The 17,621-nt window shown below is 41.2% G+C and overlaps 1 protein-coding gene across 1 annotated transcript in view; it reads right to left on the bottom strand.

The window, feature by feature from the left end:
- The window catches only part of PAXIP1 (PAX interacting protein 1), a 30,614-nt gene extending 13,393 nt beyond the window's left edge, over positions 1–17,221 (bottom strand). The window contains exons 1-6 of the mRNA XM_072329064.1: positions 16,739–17,221; positions 13,283–13,417; positions 11,496–11,539; positions 6,934–6,997; positions 5,979–6,092; positions 2,191–2,835 (exon numbers count right to left, since the gene is read on the bottom strand). Of these exons, the coding sequence (XP_072185165.1) occupies positions 2,191–2,835; positions 5,979–6,092; positions 6,934–6,997; positions 11,496–11,539; positions 13,283–13,417; positions 16,739–16,975 (1,239 nt within the window). The 5' untranslated portion in view covers positions 16,976–17,221. The remainder of the gene's footprint in view (positions 1–2,190; positions 2,836–5,978; positions 6,093–6,933; positions 6,998–11,495; positions 11,540–13,282; positions 13,418–16,738) is intronic.
- Positions 17,222–17,621: the final 400 nt, after the last annotated feature.

Here is a 17,621-nt window from a genome sequence, read left to right as displayed (position 1 = left end):
ACTTACACAGAGATATGTTGATCTCTGCTCTGCCCCTAACAAAACATATAGCATGTTTCAGCAAAACTGAAGACTGAAATCCATCCCCATATTCTTGATAATATGCATTATGACGGTTAATTAGGTATCAGTAATTATACTCATCAACTCAACCAACTGTAATCCTCAATTTACAATCCCGTTGGCCCATTAAGTTCAAAGTTGAGCTCCATAGATTTTCTTTTACTTCAAAATCATTAATAAAGCTGCCTTTAATTAGTGCCATTTGAAACATGGGAGTTTAAAGCAAGCCTTTGTTCTCTTGATCCAATGCGGATATATTCAGCTACATTTTAAAAGACGTGTCCCAAAATACAAAAGAGAAACATGGATTTTCTCAGCACTAATAGTTTTTGAGAGAAAAAAGATATTCAGTTGATACAAAGTACTGAAGTAATTTGGAATTTCATTTTTAGATCTATAATTAACAGAGCAGGAACAAGTTAGCAAGAGGAAATGTTAGCAATGAGAAAACTGGGCAAATTCCTACTAAAGTCAGCTATTAAAAACCACAAGGAGCAATGGGAAACTACAGTCTCCTATCCCTCTATGTATCAACCCTATAGCAAAGGTGACTCAAGTGCTTTTACAGCACACTTCAAAACACCTCAGGCTTCACGTGTGCTATACCAACAACATAACAGTTATGATTACCAGCACACCACCCATCATACGAAGCTCTAGGCAGCACCACAGACATTCAAAGTATTCAATAAGTAAAAATTAACAGACACAGAAAGAATTTCTCTGTGGGTTAGCATTAGGAAACTCCACAAGAAGTACCAAAAGTCAAAATTACTCCCTGCTAACACAGGTTCTTACTGGAGGATGCATAAAAAAGCATTCAGGCAGGTTCTGAGTTTCTCCAGAGAAGGAGGTAGCTTGTTCCTGCACTCTGCCACCACCAAAGTAAAGAAGTTCTGGAGGGAGACTTAACCTAGATGGAGGATAACTTAACCTAGCCAAAGGGAAGTTCTATACCAGAGGATCAGAATAAGATAGATAGGTAGATACCAGAGGGATCTGCCTTCCATGAGGCAGTTTCACAACTCTCAAAAGCAAAGACTTCCTCCAAGTACTGGAGCTAGCACCTTAACTCATACACAGCAGCCAAGCATGGTACCTGAAAACAGCTCTTGTACATCACAGTCCATCTCTAAGCTTGCACAGAACAAGGGCTAACTGAATCACAATATCACCAACTGCCTCGTGTCTGCGTAAGTACTAGTTATGCAAAAACACTCCTATATGAGGCCACTAAAGAGTATTTTATACAGTACAATGACCGTGCTGTAGACAACACTGTAATTAGACATGAAAGCACTGACCACCCTATCAAAATTTCGGCTACTCTGCTCATTACTTACCCAGAAATCTCACTCCTTCAACAGTTCAAGGCACTAAGAGGAGGAATTTCAGTTTGACAAGGAAGCCAGCACTTCCTTCTCATCCAAGCAATAAAGAACTAATGTTTCTGAGTGCCTCCACTTCCTGTTTCCTTTGAGTACCACCTATAATGTTGTACATTATTCAGGCACCTTTGAAAGTTTGACTTTCAGACAAACATCTCAATATTAATTCGTTATTTCAGGTTATTTCAGTGCATGCTCACACGAATTTTATTCTCCTCTAAAAGTAATTGCAGCTTTTGTGTTGAATTTATTTCAACTACGAGTGTCAAAAGAAGTCGTAAATTAGGACTTTATCATAATCCTGACTATGCTGCCTAACAACTTAATGATGCCCAGCAGAACAGAACAGTGTAGAACTGGGCCTATTATAACAACAATCAATTTTACACTTTTATGTGTTTATACCACTAAGAATTCCTTGCACTGAATAAGAAGCTTGAAGAAGCTTCAAATTAATTAACCTTTTATTTTCCCCAATGCTGAGACACTGGGAAATTCTAAACCAAGCCATAGTTAAACACAGCTTAACTCTTTTTCCCCATGCATTCTTACTTCCATGAACCTGCTAGGAATGAAGATAATTATTATATTATAGGGAAGTTACTAATGTGGCAACAACTTCTAAGTAGCAAGTTTAATCTTTTGTACTACTGGAGAATAAAAGGAAACTTAAGTTCTTGGAAATATTAGTTCCTAATAACAGGTCCAATATCTTAGAAACAAAAAATCCAACACTTACATGTGCTACATTTGACGGTCTATTAATCTGCTGAATATCAGCACTATTAGTAATATTCCTCAACGTCCGCACTGCTGGACTCCACGCAGCCATCATCTCCTGTCGGTCAGAACTTTGGGCACCTTGTACCGAAGACATTAAATTGCCTCTCATATCTGGAGGCAAGATATTACCTGGCACAGGTGGGACATTGGCACACAAATTAATTAACCCAGAGTCTTTTCCTTGAGGCAACCTACGCTTTGCTGTGGATGCTTGTGGAACTTCAGCTGGTGTCCAATTCAAATTCCTCTCCTGCTTTTCTGGAGAAGAATCTGAAGAATCATCAAACATCAGTTCCCCTTTTGCCTTGTCAGCAGTAGTAGATTTTGGTGAAAAACCTTGGTCACCCAAAGGTGATCCTTCTCGAGAAGATGCCGGGCTTGATAACTTTTCATCAGTACTGGCTTCATTTTGAGAATCTTGCTCTTCATTTTCTGCTTCTTCCTCTTCTTCCTCCTCCTCCTCCTCTTCTTCCTCGTATATAATTAAACGAGGATGATACGGAGTCTCTTCTTTTTTAGCCTTATCAGCTATAGAATCCAATACCCACTCCGGTGTCACGATTTTAATGCTGTCATGCTTACAAGCACACTCATATTTCTCCTAGGAAAAAATAAAAGGACAAAAACATTTCATTGAAAGACAAGTAAAAACCCCACAACCAAAAGAAAAACCAACAGTTACTTCTGGTGGGGATGGGATAGGTTACAGAAAGACAGATCACAAGAGATTGTTCCAGCACTGAAATTGCTGTCTCCCAGAACCAGCAGAACAAACTACAACGCTGTGCTTGTCTACAGCTTCCAACTCAAAAATGCCCACATTTAAAATGTAACTGAGTAGAAAGGCAAATATGCAGATGAACAAGTCTTCACCTGCAGAACATCATTACCTAGGAGAAGAGGTAACTGCCTTAAGTTGCACCAGGGGAGGTTCAGGTTGGATATTAGGAAAGATTTCTTTTCAGAATGAGAGATAAGGCACAATAAAGTAGACACAAATCTTTAAGAGCTGATCACTGAAGGGCTGAATTTTAACACGAATATACATCAGTGAAAGGAAGGCTACTTCTCATACACCTCAGAAGTTGCAAACTGTAATACGGCCCTTATCTTTAAAGTTATTTTTCTGTGCATGTATTAACTAAATACATTTCAATGAAAGCTTACAATACTGACAAAGTAGAATGTTTTATTCCTCCCTATGATTTCACCACTTAACTTTCCTAACTAAGCAGATGTACACACAGAATGAAGTTTCTGTGTGTTCAAATGTCCTCTCTGACAGAAACTCCTCACAAATATCAAAACAGTGAAAAAAGCTTTTAGTATGAGATTAGAAATTAATTTCAGAATCTAATATTTTAAAATGATTAAGCTGGGATTTTCTTCATATGTCAGACAACGTAAATTAACAATCAGTGCATACAGAGGAAATTAATTTCATCTAATGATTCTCTAGACTTATTTCCTACAACGAAACTGTCGTTCATACCCAATAAAGAGATTACAGATGAAACAGTTTATTTGCAGATAGAAGGTTTTGGTTTTTTGTGTGTGGTGAGCATTATTAAGAACCTTTCTTTATCATCTCATGTCTAGACAAAGCAGCCATTCAAGCTTTCATGAGCATCAAAACTATTCATTACAAAGTGCTACAGTTTCCCTTGTAGTGGTATGTCACAGCAGCAGGCCTAAATGGGTTTTAAATAATCATAATACATTTGCCTCCATTCACTGCAGAAGCAAATCATAGAATCATAGAATCACCAAGGTTGGAAAAGACCTAAAAGATCATCCAGTCCAACTGTTCACCTATTACCAATAGCTCCCACTATACCATGTCCCTCAACACAACATCTAGTCTTTCCTTGAATGCCCCAAAGCAAAGATATGAAATGCTAGCGTGCTTTCTTCTGTTTAAGTGGTAAGTTTAAGGCAGTGCCTTTATTCTAAAATGTCTACGACTTCAAATAACACTTAAATGCATACCACTGTCCATTAAAAATTCAATTTTAGTTACTAATGCCCTCCAATCAAACATTCCATATTGCTGTGATGGAAAAGACAACTAAGATGGTGTACAATACGGCCTTTTAGCACCCACAGAAGAAAAAAAAATAAACCAGACATTAACAAAATAACAGAAGCGACTGTTTACACGCATGGACAGTTATAGGTCAAGGGGGAATGATTTTAAACTGACACAGGAAAGGTTTAGAATAGATATTAGAAGGAAGTTTTTCACACAGAGGGTGGTGATGCACTGGAACAGGTTTTTGCCCAAGGAGGTTGCGGATGCCCCATCCCTGGAGGCATTCAAGGCCAGGCTGGATGTGGCTCTGGGCAGCCTGGTCTGGTGGTTGGCAACCCGGCACATAGCAGGGGGTTAGAACTAGATGATCATTGTGGTCCTTTTCAACCCTGGGCACTCTGTGATACTACGAAAATAATCCCTAAAGGCTCTTCTAAAAGTTTTAAGTGAAATAGAGGAAAAAAAGCAAGCATTACCCATACTGTATAAGCAATATTCCCTTCTCCCAGCGTCGCCCTGTGATTTATTCTAAAGCACTTCCCTACAAACTGTATGTAAAGGCTTTAAAGCCATCTCAATAGCTACACATTTTTCCTCTTCAGATAGTCTATATTAACTTTGAAATACTAAAAGGGTTGTTGGTGGAACAATAAAACATTAGATTTGTATAAAATTTAACTTGACAAAGCTTTATATATTAATGTAAGGAGATATTATATAGATCTTTAGAGTTACTCACAAATAACTAAGCCACACAGCCTCTCTCACTGATCAGAGTTTAAAAAGTGATAATGAAAATGTTCTCACATTATTAAAGGATAAAAAAAAAAGTATAATGCAGAAAATTACAGTAAAAGCTTCTTTTATCCTCTACATTAACCAGAAAAATCTACACACACATTTTTGTTAAGAGAGCCTCAATTTCTTCTAAGTATTTTTCATCTTTGAACAAATGCACTACATCAATTACAAGTGTTACTTCTTCTTCGGAAAGATGATTATCTGAACACTTCAGAAAGTTTCAGGGGAACTATTATAACCAAAGCCATCAAGGTACAGAAGGCTATTCTGATGGGCTCAGTGATGCTTTTAGTTACCTAATCTTTCTGATTCAGTTTCTCCAGCTGCATAAAGACAACATCTCATTTCCTACATGGGAATGATTTGAAGCATAACTACTTTGTCAATCAGAACTTGTACAGAAATGCTGCGTATGAATTAGTCCTCTTTAAAAGGAAAGTGTTGCAGTCTCTAAGAGTTGTATTTAATAGAAAATAAGAAATCTGTTCCTCCTTCCATATTGTTCTCCTTCCAGGGCAAAACATCTAAGGGTATTTTACTCTATTTTTCTAACTTGTATCCTTTTTTTTCTTCCCCTCCACTGATTCTAGCTACAGATATACCAATCATCATCACTAATGATTATATGTCAAATTAGATTAGGACAAACAAAATAAAGAATAATACGATTTATTCAACCAGAGACACAAATGACAGTATGAAATTGGACATATTTTGAATTAATGAGGCTTAAAACCATGCTGAAAATAAAGACCAACAGATTAACAGCAGTGCATAACCGTTGAATTTAGCTGCTTAAGTGTAACAAACAAGCTGAAGGATCTTAACTTCAGGGAGAAGTGAAATCTGTCATTATTCAGAAGCAAAAGAGAGTGACAAAAGGAAGAACTGTACATGTAATAAACTCTTACCCCCTTTGGCTCAGGCACAATCAAGTGAGTACACTTCTTATTCAGGTTCAGCTGGCAATTCCCACCATAAAAAGTAATCAAAGCCCACAGAGTATTTCGGTCTTCAGATGAAACCTAAGGAGGTAAAGAAGCCTTTTAGCTCTGTGCAACCAGCTGCCCTCTTTGTGAGGAATGTCAGTACAATTCTAGCCAGATTTGTAAATGAGGATGGCAAATATATCACCTATCACCTTTAAATACCAAAGTAGCATGAAAATTACAGAGGAAAAGTGGTGAAAGAAAAAGACTCAATAGGAAAAGTCATTAAACAATCATTTTAGCCTGTACAGGGGAGGAAGTTCTTTACTTCTTTAATACAGAACACTAGTATATCACCTTTCACAGTAAGTAAACATCAGTGATCAAGCAAACAGGATTTATTTATTTATTATCTTCAGTGAATTTTTTAAGCTTATTAACAAGTAGATCAAATTAACAGCCTACATAAACAAAGGTTTATTTCTAATGCTGATGTCCAGCTCTGACAAGAAAGTCATGTGCGTTTAAGCCATAAAGCTGGGTATGAACACAAGCTACTGAAGCCACTTCTGCTTCAGTTTACTCACTGGCATCCTTGTTAAGCCTCCAGTGCAAAGTATGTATATCAGGTTGTCTGAATATTCTGTGCTAATGCCTAAGAAGAAAAATAGGAACTAAGATTTTATACTGTACTTTCTTTTAGAATCACTACACTGCTGAATACATGACATATGTTACTGACTGAATGTTCTGTTTCAAATGCTCATGTCTTAATTTTCAGTGGAAAACTACTTCCAGGTGAAAAACCTTTTTATGGTCTTAATTCATCTAGAACACACGCACAAAAGAAGTCACATTACAACAGAAAAACTGCATCTCCATTGAAAAGTGAAGCATCACACACACTCTGTACACTGAAAAAAGGTTCACCTCTTACCTGAGAGAGACAGGCAGTAACTCCAAAAAAGGTCTGACACGATTCTGGAGAGAAGCCATTCACGCTGGACAGCAGGTGTCAAGGATGTAAATAAATGAGTTTCCTGAGGGACACTAGAAGGAAATAAAATAACATGCATAGCGCTCTCATGCTTTGTTTTTAAAAGCATGTGATTTGTGTTCAAGTTGCAGAAAGTAGCAGAAAGAAAAAAAAATAGGAAAGAAAGGCATGAACTGGATAGGGTCATCTTTAACATTATGACCAATTATGGTAATAGTACAAACATTCCCAGAACATCTCCCTCAATTCTATGCTAAGATGCTAAGCACAAGCAGTAAAGCACATAGGAGCTGAGTCTTTTTCAGAGCTTTCTTCCATCATCATTGACTGCTCATCTTCCATACTTAGAAGTGAGAATCCAAGGAAAGTTTTGTTAGTCAGCAACAGACAAAACAGGATGGATATAGTATGCAATAAACTCCATAAAACAGGGTTTTTTTTGGCTGAAGGCACCTTTTGGAACCTATCCTGCCCTTTCAAATTTGCAAAGACTGGAAACGAAAAAACACATTCTCCTTAGCATACAACACAGTTATCAAGTACACAAAAGGTGCTGAGCAACAAGCTTATAAACTCATATATCAAGAAAAATAAATCAAACTAAATACTACAGAGAGGATCTAAAAACAGAAGCAGACAGGTCGGTATAAGCACGCATCAGACTTTCTTCAGCTATTTTCTTCATACCAAGGTACAAAATAGGATGGAAAGTTATCCAGGCAACAGATTGAGGGAAAAAAATATCCAGGCACTACTGTGAACGACAAAGAAAACATCACGCTAGGATGTAAAAGCAGAAACACAGCCTGAAATTAACGCGAAGTTTTCCACCATACTTTCAACACTCAACAAGATCTCTGACAGCAATGCATATTTGTTTTCGGATGCATCAGAGATGGATAAATGTAACAGTATGCAAAAACAGCAAGAACTTCTTACAGAGCAAGTAAGTGTGACTTATGAGAGGAAACTGAAAGAACCAGAACTGATGGGCTTAAGAAGTTAAGACAACATCTTCAAGTCCATAAAAGGCTGCCAAATGAAAAGAGAAGTCATTTGTTCTCCCTGGTCAGAACGGCTCAAATAAAATCAACATGGGGTTACGAAGCAGCAGGTAATAAAGCTAAACTCCAGCAGTACTCTGCATCACTGCTGTAAGGTGAATTAGGGAGACCACGAATTAAGACTCCACTGGGGGCAGGAGGAGGGACGGGATTAATGAAATAGGAGAGAGAACAGCCTGTCAGAAGCAACATGGAAAAACTAGATGGGCCAGCTGATTTTACAACCTCCCTGCCTCTTCCACACTTTTACATGGTTTTAAAGTACATACATAATTCTTTGGAAAAACAGATTGCAAAAACAAATGTACAATGCGTTACAGAGCAAGTAAATACCAAGACTTTTGTCATCAAACAAAATTCTTTTCCTCATGCTGCTGACAAGGGGCACAGCAATAGTTAGAAATCTGAGACAGAAAAGACAACACACAGAAAACCAACAACAAAGCCTAGGACACATTGAAACTTAAGAGCAGATTTCTTGCCATTATCCAGAGTACTCCAAGAAATATAAGTACAAAGAGCATCCCAAATTTCACAGCATTGCTCAGTATTTCATCTAAGGGAGAGATTCAGTGCTGCATCTCTTTGCTTTGCCATCTGCTCCTGTCACACAGATCAGCAGCAGTTCAATATGAAACTTCTAAGTGTCCATCAGTTTGACCCCAACTTGCACTCTCTAAAGAACAGGAGTGAAATTACACTGTCTTACAAGTTTACAGCAGCAGAACGACGTTCTAAGCGGGCCTGGATAAAACAAGAGAGTGATTGTGACAAAGCTCACAATCTCTTTTCCTCCACAACAAACATTCAGAAATGCTCTGACTCCCTTTCATCGTACAAACAAGACCACAGAAAAACAAAACAAAACAAAACAAAACCCTTCCTCATCACTACTGCATTTGCTGTTATCAAGAGAAGTAAGAAAGAAATCACCAGCCCTCTTTCTATCGTATCCTCACTGAGGCTTTTCACACACAGAACTCTCTTCTTCTTCAGCCCTCAGGAAGGCTGCTTCCAGTTTTCCTTTTCTGTTCCTTCCCTTTAACTGCAGGATAGTCAGATTTCATTACCATCAGTTAGTAGTGAACAGAACACTTCGCCTCCCAAAGTCCCCTCTGGTGGAAACAACTTGCAGGGCAGAATGTTAAAATGTATTCATAAGGAAAGGGAAAAATTACTGCATTTATTCTGCATTAAATTTTTTATATAGTCGATGCCTATTGAGTACCAAAACTGGAATGTAAACATAAAATACTTAAGGCTCTTCCTAGATCCATTTAACTGTCAAAAGACGTTTTTAGGACTTGCTTCTTGAGTAAATTCAGTATATTGAATATTTCAACACAAATATAAATAAATAAAGGGGAAAAAAAGTTGAATCTCAAAGCCTTAACTAAAAAGAACTCCAAACCAATCAACTGGGGAAGAAAAAAATAGTTAAAGTTTCCTATTAACTACAACATTTTTTCCTTATTGTAGTACCTAAAGCCCTAATGAAAGGCCGGATGCCATAGCGGTAGAAGTCATAAAGAGACTGAAACAGAACAATGTTAAGTCTTAACAACCCATTTTAGTGAGCTCTGAATTGAATCCAAAAACACCAGGTTCTAAGGGCTAGGAAGAATAAACGTAAATGTCCAAGTACACATTTATTGCTGACAGGTGTACAAAGCTTTCTTCCATGCCACTCAAGAATACGATCCTCCTGAGACCTGCAGTTTCATTTGGCTACTCTTATATAACCACAATAAAGACTTCCTAAGCAATTGCCATTCAGGTCTACATTCCCACACTTTTTGGTACAATTTAGTTATAGACTGCACCACTTCATTTTAACTGTTCATTTCTCTTCTGGGTCTGTAATAAAATCAGCACTTAAAAGCATCCTTTTGATAACATATGGTTTCAGACAGAAAACCTACTGTCTAATAGTGCAGCTTCTCTATGGGAAAGAAGAACAACAGCACTATAATGCCTGATTACACAAGTGCGAAAGTATAACTAACTTATTTCATACTTTCTTTTTTCCAACCAGCCCTACATATTACATTGGTGTGACATAAACTCCCTTCCTGATAAGAACAGGCCGAAAACCACAACATTGCTGGTACAGAATACCAAAAACAAAACAAAACATCAGCCTAGATCACATAACAGCAAGTGATTTATAGTTTGAATATAGAAGTATTTGGGGTTTTGCCATGTCATGTTTGGTGCATCATTTACCTTTGGAAGTGAAGTCATTAAAGGAAAATTCTCCTTAGGTCAGAAGATAGTCCATGACTACAGCATATGTTTAATGCTGACTCATGAATTCTATTGACACATTCATTATGATGCTCAAAACAGCATTAAGTAGCTCAATATATCATTTCTTTAATTCTCTTTTACTTCTACAGCTCTCTCCCTGAGCTGAATTCTCCTGGTAGAGGATATACAAACATCTCCCAAACAGCTCAGACACACCGATAGATGCAAGGGCACCTGTTTTGAAATATGAGATATAAAATTTGAATTCCGTATCACATTAAGACCTGAAATTCCTAATATGAACACCTGGACTCCGGCTTCTACCACCTCTTGTTTTCCATTATGAACACTACCACCTGCTATCCTTCCAAAATGAGATCTCATGCCTGACAGCCTTCCTCCCTAGTCCTGCTGTTCACTGCAATCATCTGCTGGTATCTGCACTGAAATGCACTGCTCTGCTTCAGCTTTTGCCTAAACATAATCCCTATTACGAATGGGCTGAGAAAAAAAACATATTACGGGATGATATTCATGCATTAACAGCCACTGTCGTCATTCCTAGGATCCAAAGAAAAACTGAGGAAAACAAATAAAAATGAAACCGTAATAAATAATAAAACAGAATACACCATCCACGTGCAAGAATACATGCTCCAAACGAGTTGAGAAAAATAAAGCTAGCCCACATAAACCACAGCAGCCTGCAAATGACACAGTCAAGCTACACAATATCAGTGTTATCATTATGAGTTAACAAAGCACTATTTCTAAGAGCACAGATACAAGGTATTGCATGTTTATTTCTTACCTAACTTTGGCTCTTACTTAACTCTTAAAGGCCATAAAATAGGCCATTCCACAGACCCAACAACTGGCTCCTTATGGCATTCCAGCATTTCTCCCAGATCCTCAGTTAATGACCAACATCAAGCTAAAATGTTTGAGCTATTTGCTAACAAATTTCCTGTGATTGCTTATTAAGTGCTTATCCAAAATAGCCAAAGGGAGAGTGAAAGTAAAGCAAGACAAAGCAGCTGTAAACACACTACGATCTTAACAAGCAAAATATATCCTATTATTTCAAAACGTAAGACATACATACATGTAACAATCTTCATTCACTCAGTGCAATCTATTTTAAGATGTTTCCTATAACATTTCATCAAATTTTAACTTAAAGGATACGGAAGGAGAGCTCCACAGCGAACAGACAGGATCACCCAGGAAGGCTGAAAAACAAAAACCATGAGATAGAAAAACCAAACTCATACTGTGTGAGTAAAATGCAAGTTAGTGACCAACTTCACAGCGTATCTGGTTTCAATATCCATCTCTCAGCTTTAAAGTCTGAGTGTTTCACAGACCCTTACACAGAAAGGGGTTTAATATACACATAGTAATGCTGGCTGCTAAGCACACAGGTGACAGACCCTAACCATTGGTATGCAGCAACAGAATGGCTCAAAGAAAGAGAAGGAAATGGAGAATAAAGGCTGTGTAGGACAGTGGTCCTGATACAATCTATAGGGGAGAAGAAGGAAGGAGTACCATCCTATTTAACATGACTTTTTCCCTCCCCACGCTTTCCTCTGCCCCAGTATACATGCACACACACCTGCTGTAACTTTTTATGCCCTGTATGTGCTATTATCTCCCATTTAGCAAAAGGCAGAAGTTTTGTATTTTTTAAATTCCACTGTTTGCAAAAAAAGAAATAAAAATCAGGAGGAAATCTCCGAATTTTTCTCTTCCTCATTCTCCATCCCTTTTCTACCTTTGCATCCAAGCTTCATTCCCTTAACACTAAGTCTAATTTTCTCAACTGCAGAACATGTTGCAATGTTTCTAGGTCCAACTAAGCAACATCACTGAAAGGCCTGCTGTTTGGCAAAAGACAGAAAGTTTAGTCAGTAGTACTTAAAAAGAACACTGAATTATTTAAGTGAAAGGCAGCCAATAGCAAGAAGTACACTGCTAGGACAATAATGCCCTTCCATCCCATAAGAATGGTTGCAGTCTTCTTGTATCTCAAGACTGAAATGATGTCACAAAACACTTCATGAATGAGGTAAATTAAAAACAAGAACCAAGCTCCCATCTAGAACCATAAGGCCTCGTGCTAAGCACCCTTAACTTTTTGAATCTATGAATTCATACTTCTCCACTGCCAGATGAACTCTCATGCTTTAAGTCATCAAAACTCAGTACTGTTGCCTGCAACCACATAGAAAGAATAATCCAAAATCATGCACCTGAAGGTACTGGCAGAGAAATAATAATGCGTAATAATTTCCTCACTGCTCATGAATTGCAGAACAACAGACTCACATTTTCAAACATGAAGCCTGGAAACTTTCACTGGAAAAATAAAACCCAAATTGCAAGAGAGTACCAAAATACTGACAATTTCATTGTAAGAGAGAAAGAAGTCAAAGACTTGAAAAAAATAATATGGGAAAAAGTCTATTTTTGTGAAGCTTTTTTTAGTTGAAAATTAGCACCGTACACATATGAAAAATCCACAAAATCACTGTCAGAAGTTCAGGTTGGATATTAGAACAAATTGCTTCTCAAAAAGAGTGATAAGGCATAGGCACAAGCTGCTCAGGGAGGTGGTAGATTTACAGGCCCTGGAGGCATTTAAGGAAAGGGCAAATGTAACACTGAGGGACATGGTCTGGTGGTAATGGGGGGGGATGGGTTGATGGTTACACTAAGATCACCTTAGTGATCTTTTCCAACCTTAATGATCCTGTGATTCTGCACCTTGCCAAGTACATGTGTTTGAAAACCGACAAGGGAAAAAGCAATCTCAATCTCTACACCTTTTATGCTAAGGTCTTTCATTGCCAGAAAAGTTTCTGATGGGAAAGTTCTTAAAGTGTTTCATTCCAACACCATCTAAACAATGGTATTTTCTGTTACCATAACCCAGTAGCTGTGTCAAACAATATAGTGGAGGAGTCACCCACCTTTACCACAGGGAGATCAAAAACTTCACGAGATTCTCCAACCTCTGGATGGTCTCCATCTTCTGAAATAATATGTGAGGCCAGGGCATTGTATGAGACTTCCTTTGCTTTCCCAGCTTTAAGAAGTTGAATAACCTAAACCCAAAAGAGAAGGGGGAGAAGTGAAAAATTATTATTACCTTTCAATGGAAAAGAACAGTAGCAAAAGAACTGCAGCACATCAAGGGAATGAGTTCAACCTTCTCTCCTGGTTGCCCTGTATAAATGGATAGCACTCTGGTGGGGTTTTTTTTGGCAAACACAACCCATTTAAATCCTGATTTCCCAAGGCTTGCAACTCTGCTGCATTTTGATGGTTCAAGTTGAAGTTTTACTTCCAGAATATTTCAGGCTGGGGCAGATTCTGAATGGTTCAATGTTTTTCCAAGACATACAGTCCTCAATAACTGTTTTTTTCTCAGGCAGACTAAGAAACTCTCTCTCCTCAGCATTTCATTTTCCATATGTTAGCTTCAGAAGCCTCTGAATACATTTAATGCAAAGAAAAGAAAAGCAACCTAACTCAATGTGTAGCTATGAAAGCTACAGAAAAGCAGGTGGAAAAAACACAAAACACATTCGGATATGAGAAGGCCCTATAAGCAAAGAAAGTCGCAACCACAGTTCTGAGAAGTGGAGGTTCTAACGAAGAGCTGCTGTACGGAGAATTGATGGAGGGCTAAAAGTGATTCTGATAAAACAAGGAAAAACATGAAATAAAAAGCAGAAGGACACATGCCCTCCAAGCTACTCCTTTAAAGAGGTGACGCAGAATCACAGAATCACCAAGGTTGGAAAAGACCTAAAAGATCATCCAGTCCAACCATTCACCTATTACCAATAGCTCCCACTAAACCATGCCCCTCAACACAACATCCAGTCTTTCCTTGAACACCCCCAGGGTCAGTGACTCCACCACCTCCCTGGGCAGTCCATTCCAGTGCCTGACCACCCTTTCTGAGAAGTAATACTTCCTAATGTCCAGCCTGAATCTCCCCTGCCACAGCTTGAAACCATTCCCTCTGGTCCTATCACTAATGACACAAGAGAAGAGGCCGACCTCCAGCTCACTACAGCCTCCCTTCAGGAAGTTATAGAGAGCAATGAGGTCTCCCCTGAGCCTCCTCTTCTCCAGGCTGAACATTCCCAGCTCCTTCAGCCTCTCCTCCTACAACCTGTGCTCCAGACTCCTCACCAGCTTTGTTGCCCTCCTATGAACACGTTCCAAGGCCTCGATGTCTTTCTTGCAGTGAGGGGCCCAAAACTGGACACAGTACTTGAGGTGCGGCCTCACCAGTGCCGAGTACAGGAGAACAATCACCTTTCTGCTCCTGCTGGCAAGAAATTCTTAATTCCACTGCCTAACTTCCAACTGCTTATTTACAGGAAGGCTAAAGAAATGAGAAACTTTAATCAAAGCCAAACATCCAAATCTGACAGCATGAGGGGAAGAAAGTTACAACCAATACAGTAAGAAGAGACTTCATTTTTTTGCTTTAACTTTATACCAAAGCATCAACGCAAACAGTTTGCTCGTGAAGGAAGTTATGCTACTACCAGGTTGTAAGTAACACAGTGAAAGACTGGACGATGATTTCACAGGATTAAAGCAGCATGAAGAAAACTTTTCCTAGGGGTAGCCTATATTAGTTCCAAACCTCCTCCCAGAGCACGTGACTTCTTCAGCTGAAGCAGTGACAGTGAAGCAGTGACCCTGATGTTTCCCTGGATACTAAAAAAATACTACTGTCATAAAACAGGAGATAACCAGAAACCAAATACTCTGCTTAAAATCCTCACGCTACGCTGCATCACCTTCTCTTTCTCTCTGCACGATATACTGATCTAAACCAAAGTCAAGAAAGCTCGACAGTTTGGGTTTAACATTTAGGAAAGCAATAAAAGCATCTAAAATAAACAAATAACAAGAGCTGACATCCAGACATCACCTCCCCCAAGGTGAGAACAGCCAAGTGCACATCCCAATGGAATGGATTCCAATTTGAGTGCCAGCAGCCTAATTCTCCCTCATTTGCCAGAGAACAGTCAGGCACGATTCCAGACTTTTGTTTCCCTTCTACTTTATGCTGCATATGTTTTAACAGGTAGTGGGTATGCAGCAACCAACAGACTATGTGATGTTGCCTTTCTAACTCTTGGCTTTGTTTTGATTAGGTTGCTCACTCGTGCTATAGGCCTGTTTCAATATTTATTAAGGTAATTGGCTTTCAAGTGAAAACCTTTGGAAATAAGCTAATCTAAGTGTGCTCATGCCCAAAGGATGAAGAAATAAACTGCTTTTCAAATTCAACCTAGCATCTACTGGTATATAAAGTACCTATGGGAAGCTTTATGAAGTTTTAGAAGAAGAGTCTGTCTGAAACTCAGGAAATCCAACCACAAATAGATGAGTATTTTGTATACTTGACCCAGAGCCTTGTAACAATAACACTGCGATGAAGGATAAAACTTGATGTGAAAATAAAACTTGCCCGAGCGGTTGCTGGTTTATTCCCTCTCTGGCAATTCTGCTGACCGCCTCACTATGTCAACACAGACCTAACGCTGTGCCTTTGGGGGTGTTATTTATACAGGCATCTTGCTGTGTTTTGCACTCATCTTCATACACACAACCCTGTTGTGACTGTAGGATTTGAAACAGCGCGGTTGTTATCCCCAGACCTTTTACAAACAGTTTAAAGGATTTGGGGGTAATGTTCCCTCTGATTACACTTCAAGGCTGCAGTTCACACCTAACCTACAGAACCCATCACACAAGTCAATGTTGCTCCTGGAACCGTCCCCTTTAGGCCCACGAGGCCGAGCGCAGGGCCAGGACACCAACCTACAGCAACCTGTACGGAACAAAAGACTCAACTCTGGCACCTGGCAAAAGGAAACGAGACTTTCATTTCAACGTGAACCGCGCCAGGAGCCCACCCCAATACACACACACCCCAATACATACACACACACACACACACACACAGACCAGCGTGGGGCTGGGCCAGGCGTCCGCGCTCGCGGGCCCCACGGCCCTCAGCCTCTCCTCATAGCCGAGGGCGATCAGCGGGCCCGCTCCCCGCAGCCGGGGTCACCCGCCAGCCCCGTTCTCTCACAGGAAGTCCTTTCTCCCGCCCCTCCTCCGCTCTCAGGCTGCACGGGGCCTGCGCGCCGCGGCCGCCGGCTCCCATGGCGGGCGGGTGGCGAAGGAGCGGTGGTTACCGCGGCGCTCCACGAGCAGCCCCTGGGAGGACGCGGCCGCGCTCCCCCCCTTCACCCTTCTACGCTGCGAAGCTCGCGGGGCAGCGTTGGCGCCAAGGCGGACGATCCCACCCTGCCCCCCCCCACCACCACAGCGAGGGGTGTGGGGACGAGCGCGGCGGGAAGGAGCCCAAGTGGCGGCAGAGGCGGTACCTTCGGGTCGATGTCTCCCACCGTGAAGAACTTGACATCTTTGAACATCTCCTCCGGGACTTTCAGCTCCTCTTCGTCCGCCGACATGGTGCCGGCCGGCCGCCTTCGTAACGGCGCGTCTCCTTCAGCGCCTCGATCCGCCCGCCGAGCACGAACCGCGGGGCCCGGGTCTCCCGTCCCCTCCCCCGCCGTGCCGCCGAACCGCGCGAGCAAGGCGCGCGCTGCGGGACGCACCATCCCATTCCGGGACGCGGGGGTGGGACGAGAGGCGCGGGCAGAGCCGCCGCTACCAAACGGCTCCCCCCCAACCGAACCGCCACCTCCCCTGCAGCGTAAAAACTCCTTCTCCTGCTCAGAGGCCGCCACCTCCGCTCCTCGCCCTGTCTCCGATCAGAACTAGGGAGCAGCAGCCGATCCCGGCTCCCCCCCACACACGCGGAAAGCGATGGTTCCTCCCGAAACGACAGAGGCGGGCAGCGGGGATACCCGGCCCCGCCCATTAGCGAGCAGGCGCGGCGAGGGGGGAAGGGAGGGGAGGGGAGCGCGGCGCTGTCCGGCCCCGCCCCTCTACCGGCCGGACCCCGCCCGGCCACCTCAGCCCCGCCCCGGTAGGCGGGCCGCTTCCGCTCACCTCCGCGGCTGCTCGGCATTCTGGCTCCTGTCTGTGTGAGAAGCTGAGAAGCGGTTGGGCTGTTGCACAGTGCTCGTTTTGCCAGGGTTAGGCCCAGGGGGTCCCTTGGCGGAGTAATCCGGGCTTCCCTCAGTGCTCCGTGGTTCTATACATCCCATGGACAGTGACTGCACCAGTCACTGCTGTGCCGCTGCGTCACCTCTATCTGAGAAGAAATGTTCCTAATATCCAACCTGAACCTCCCATGACACA

This window comes from Excalfactoria chinensis, chromosome 2 (assembly GCF_039878825.1).
Source record: "Excalfactoria chinensis isolate bCotChi1 chromosome 2, bCotChi1.hap2, whole genome shotgun sequence".
Lineage (NCBI taxonomy): Eukaryota > Metazoa > Chordata > Aves > Galliformes > Phasianidae > Excalfactoria > Excalfactoria chinensis.
Note: the sequence above shows the minus strand (reverse complement) of the source record. Positions and strands in the feature narration are given on the sequence as shown.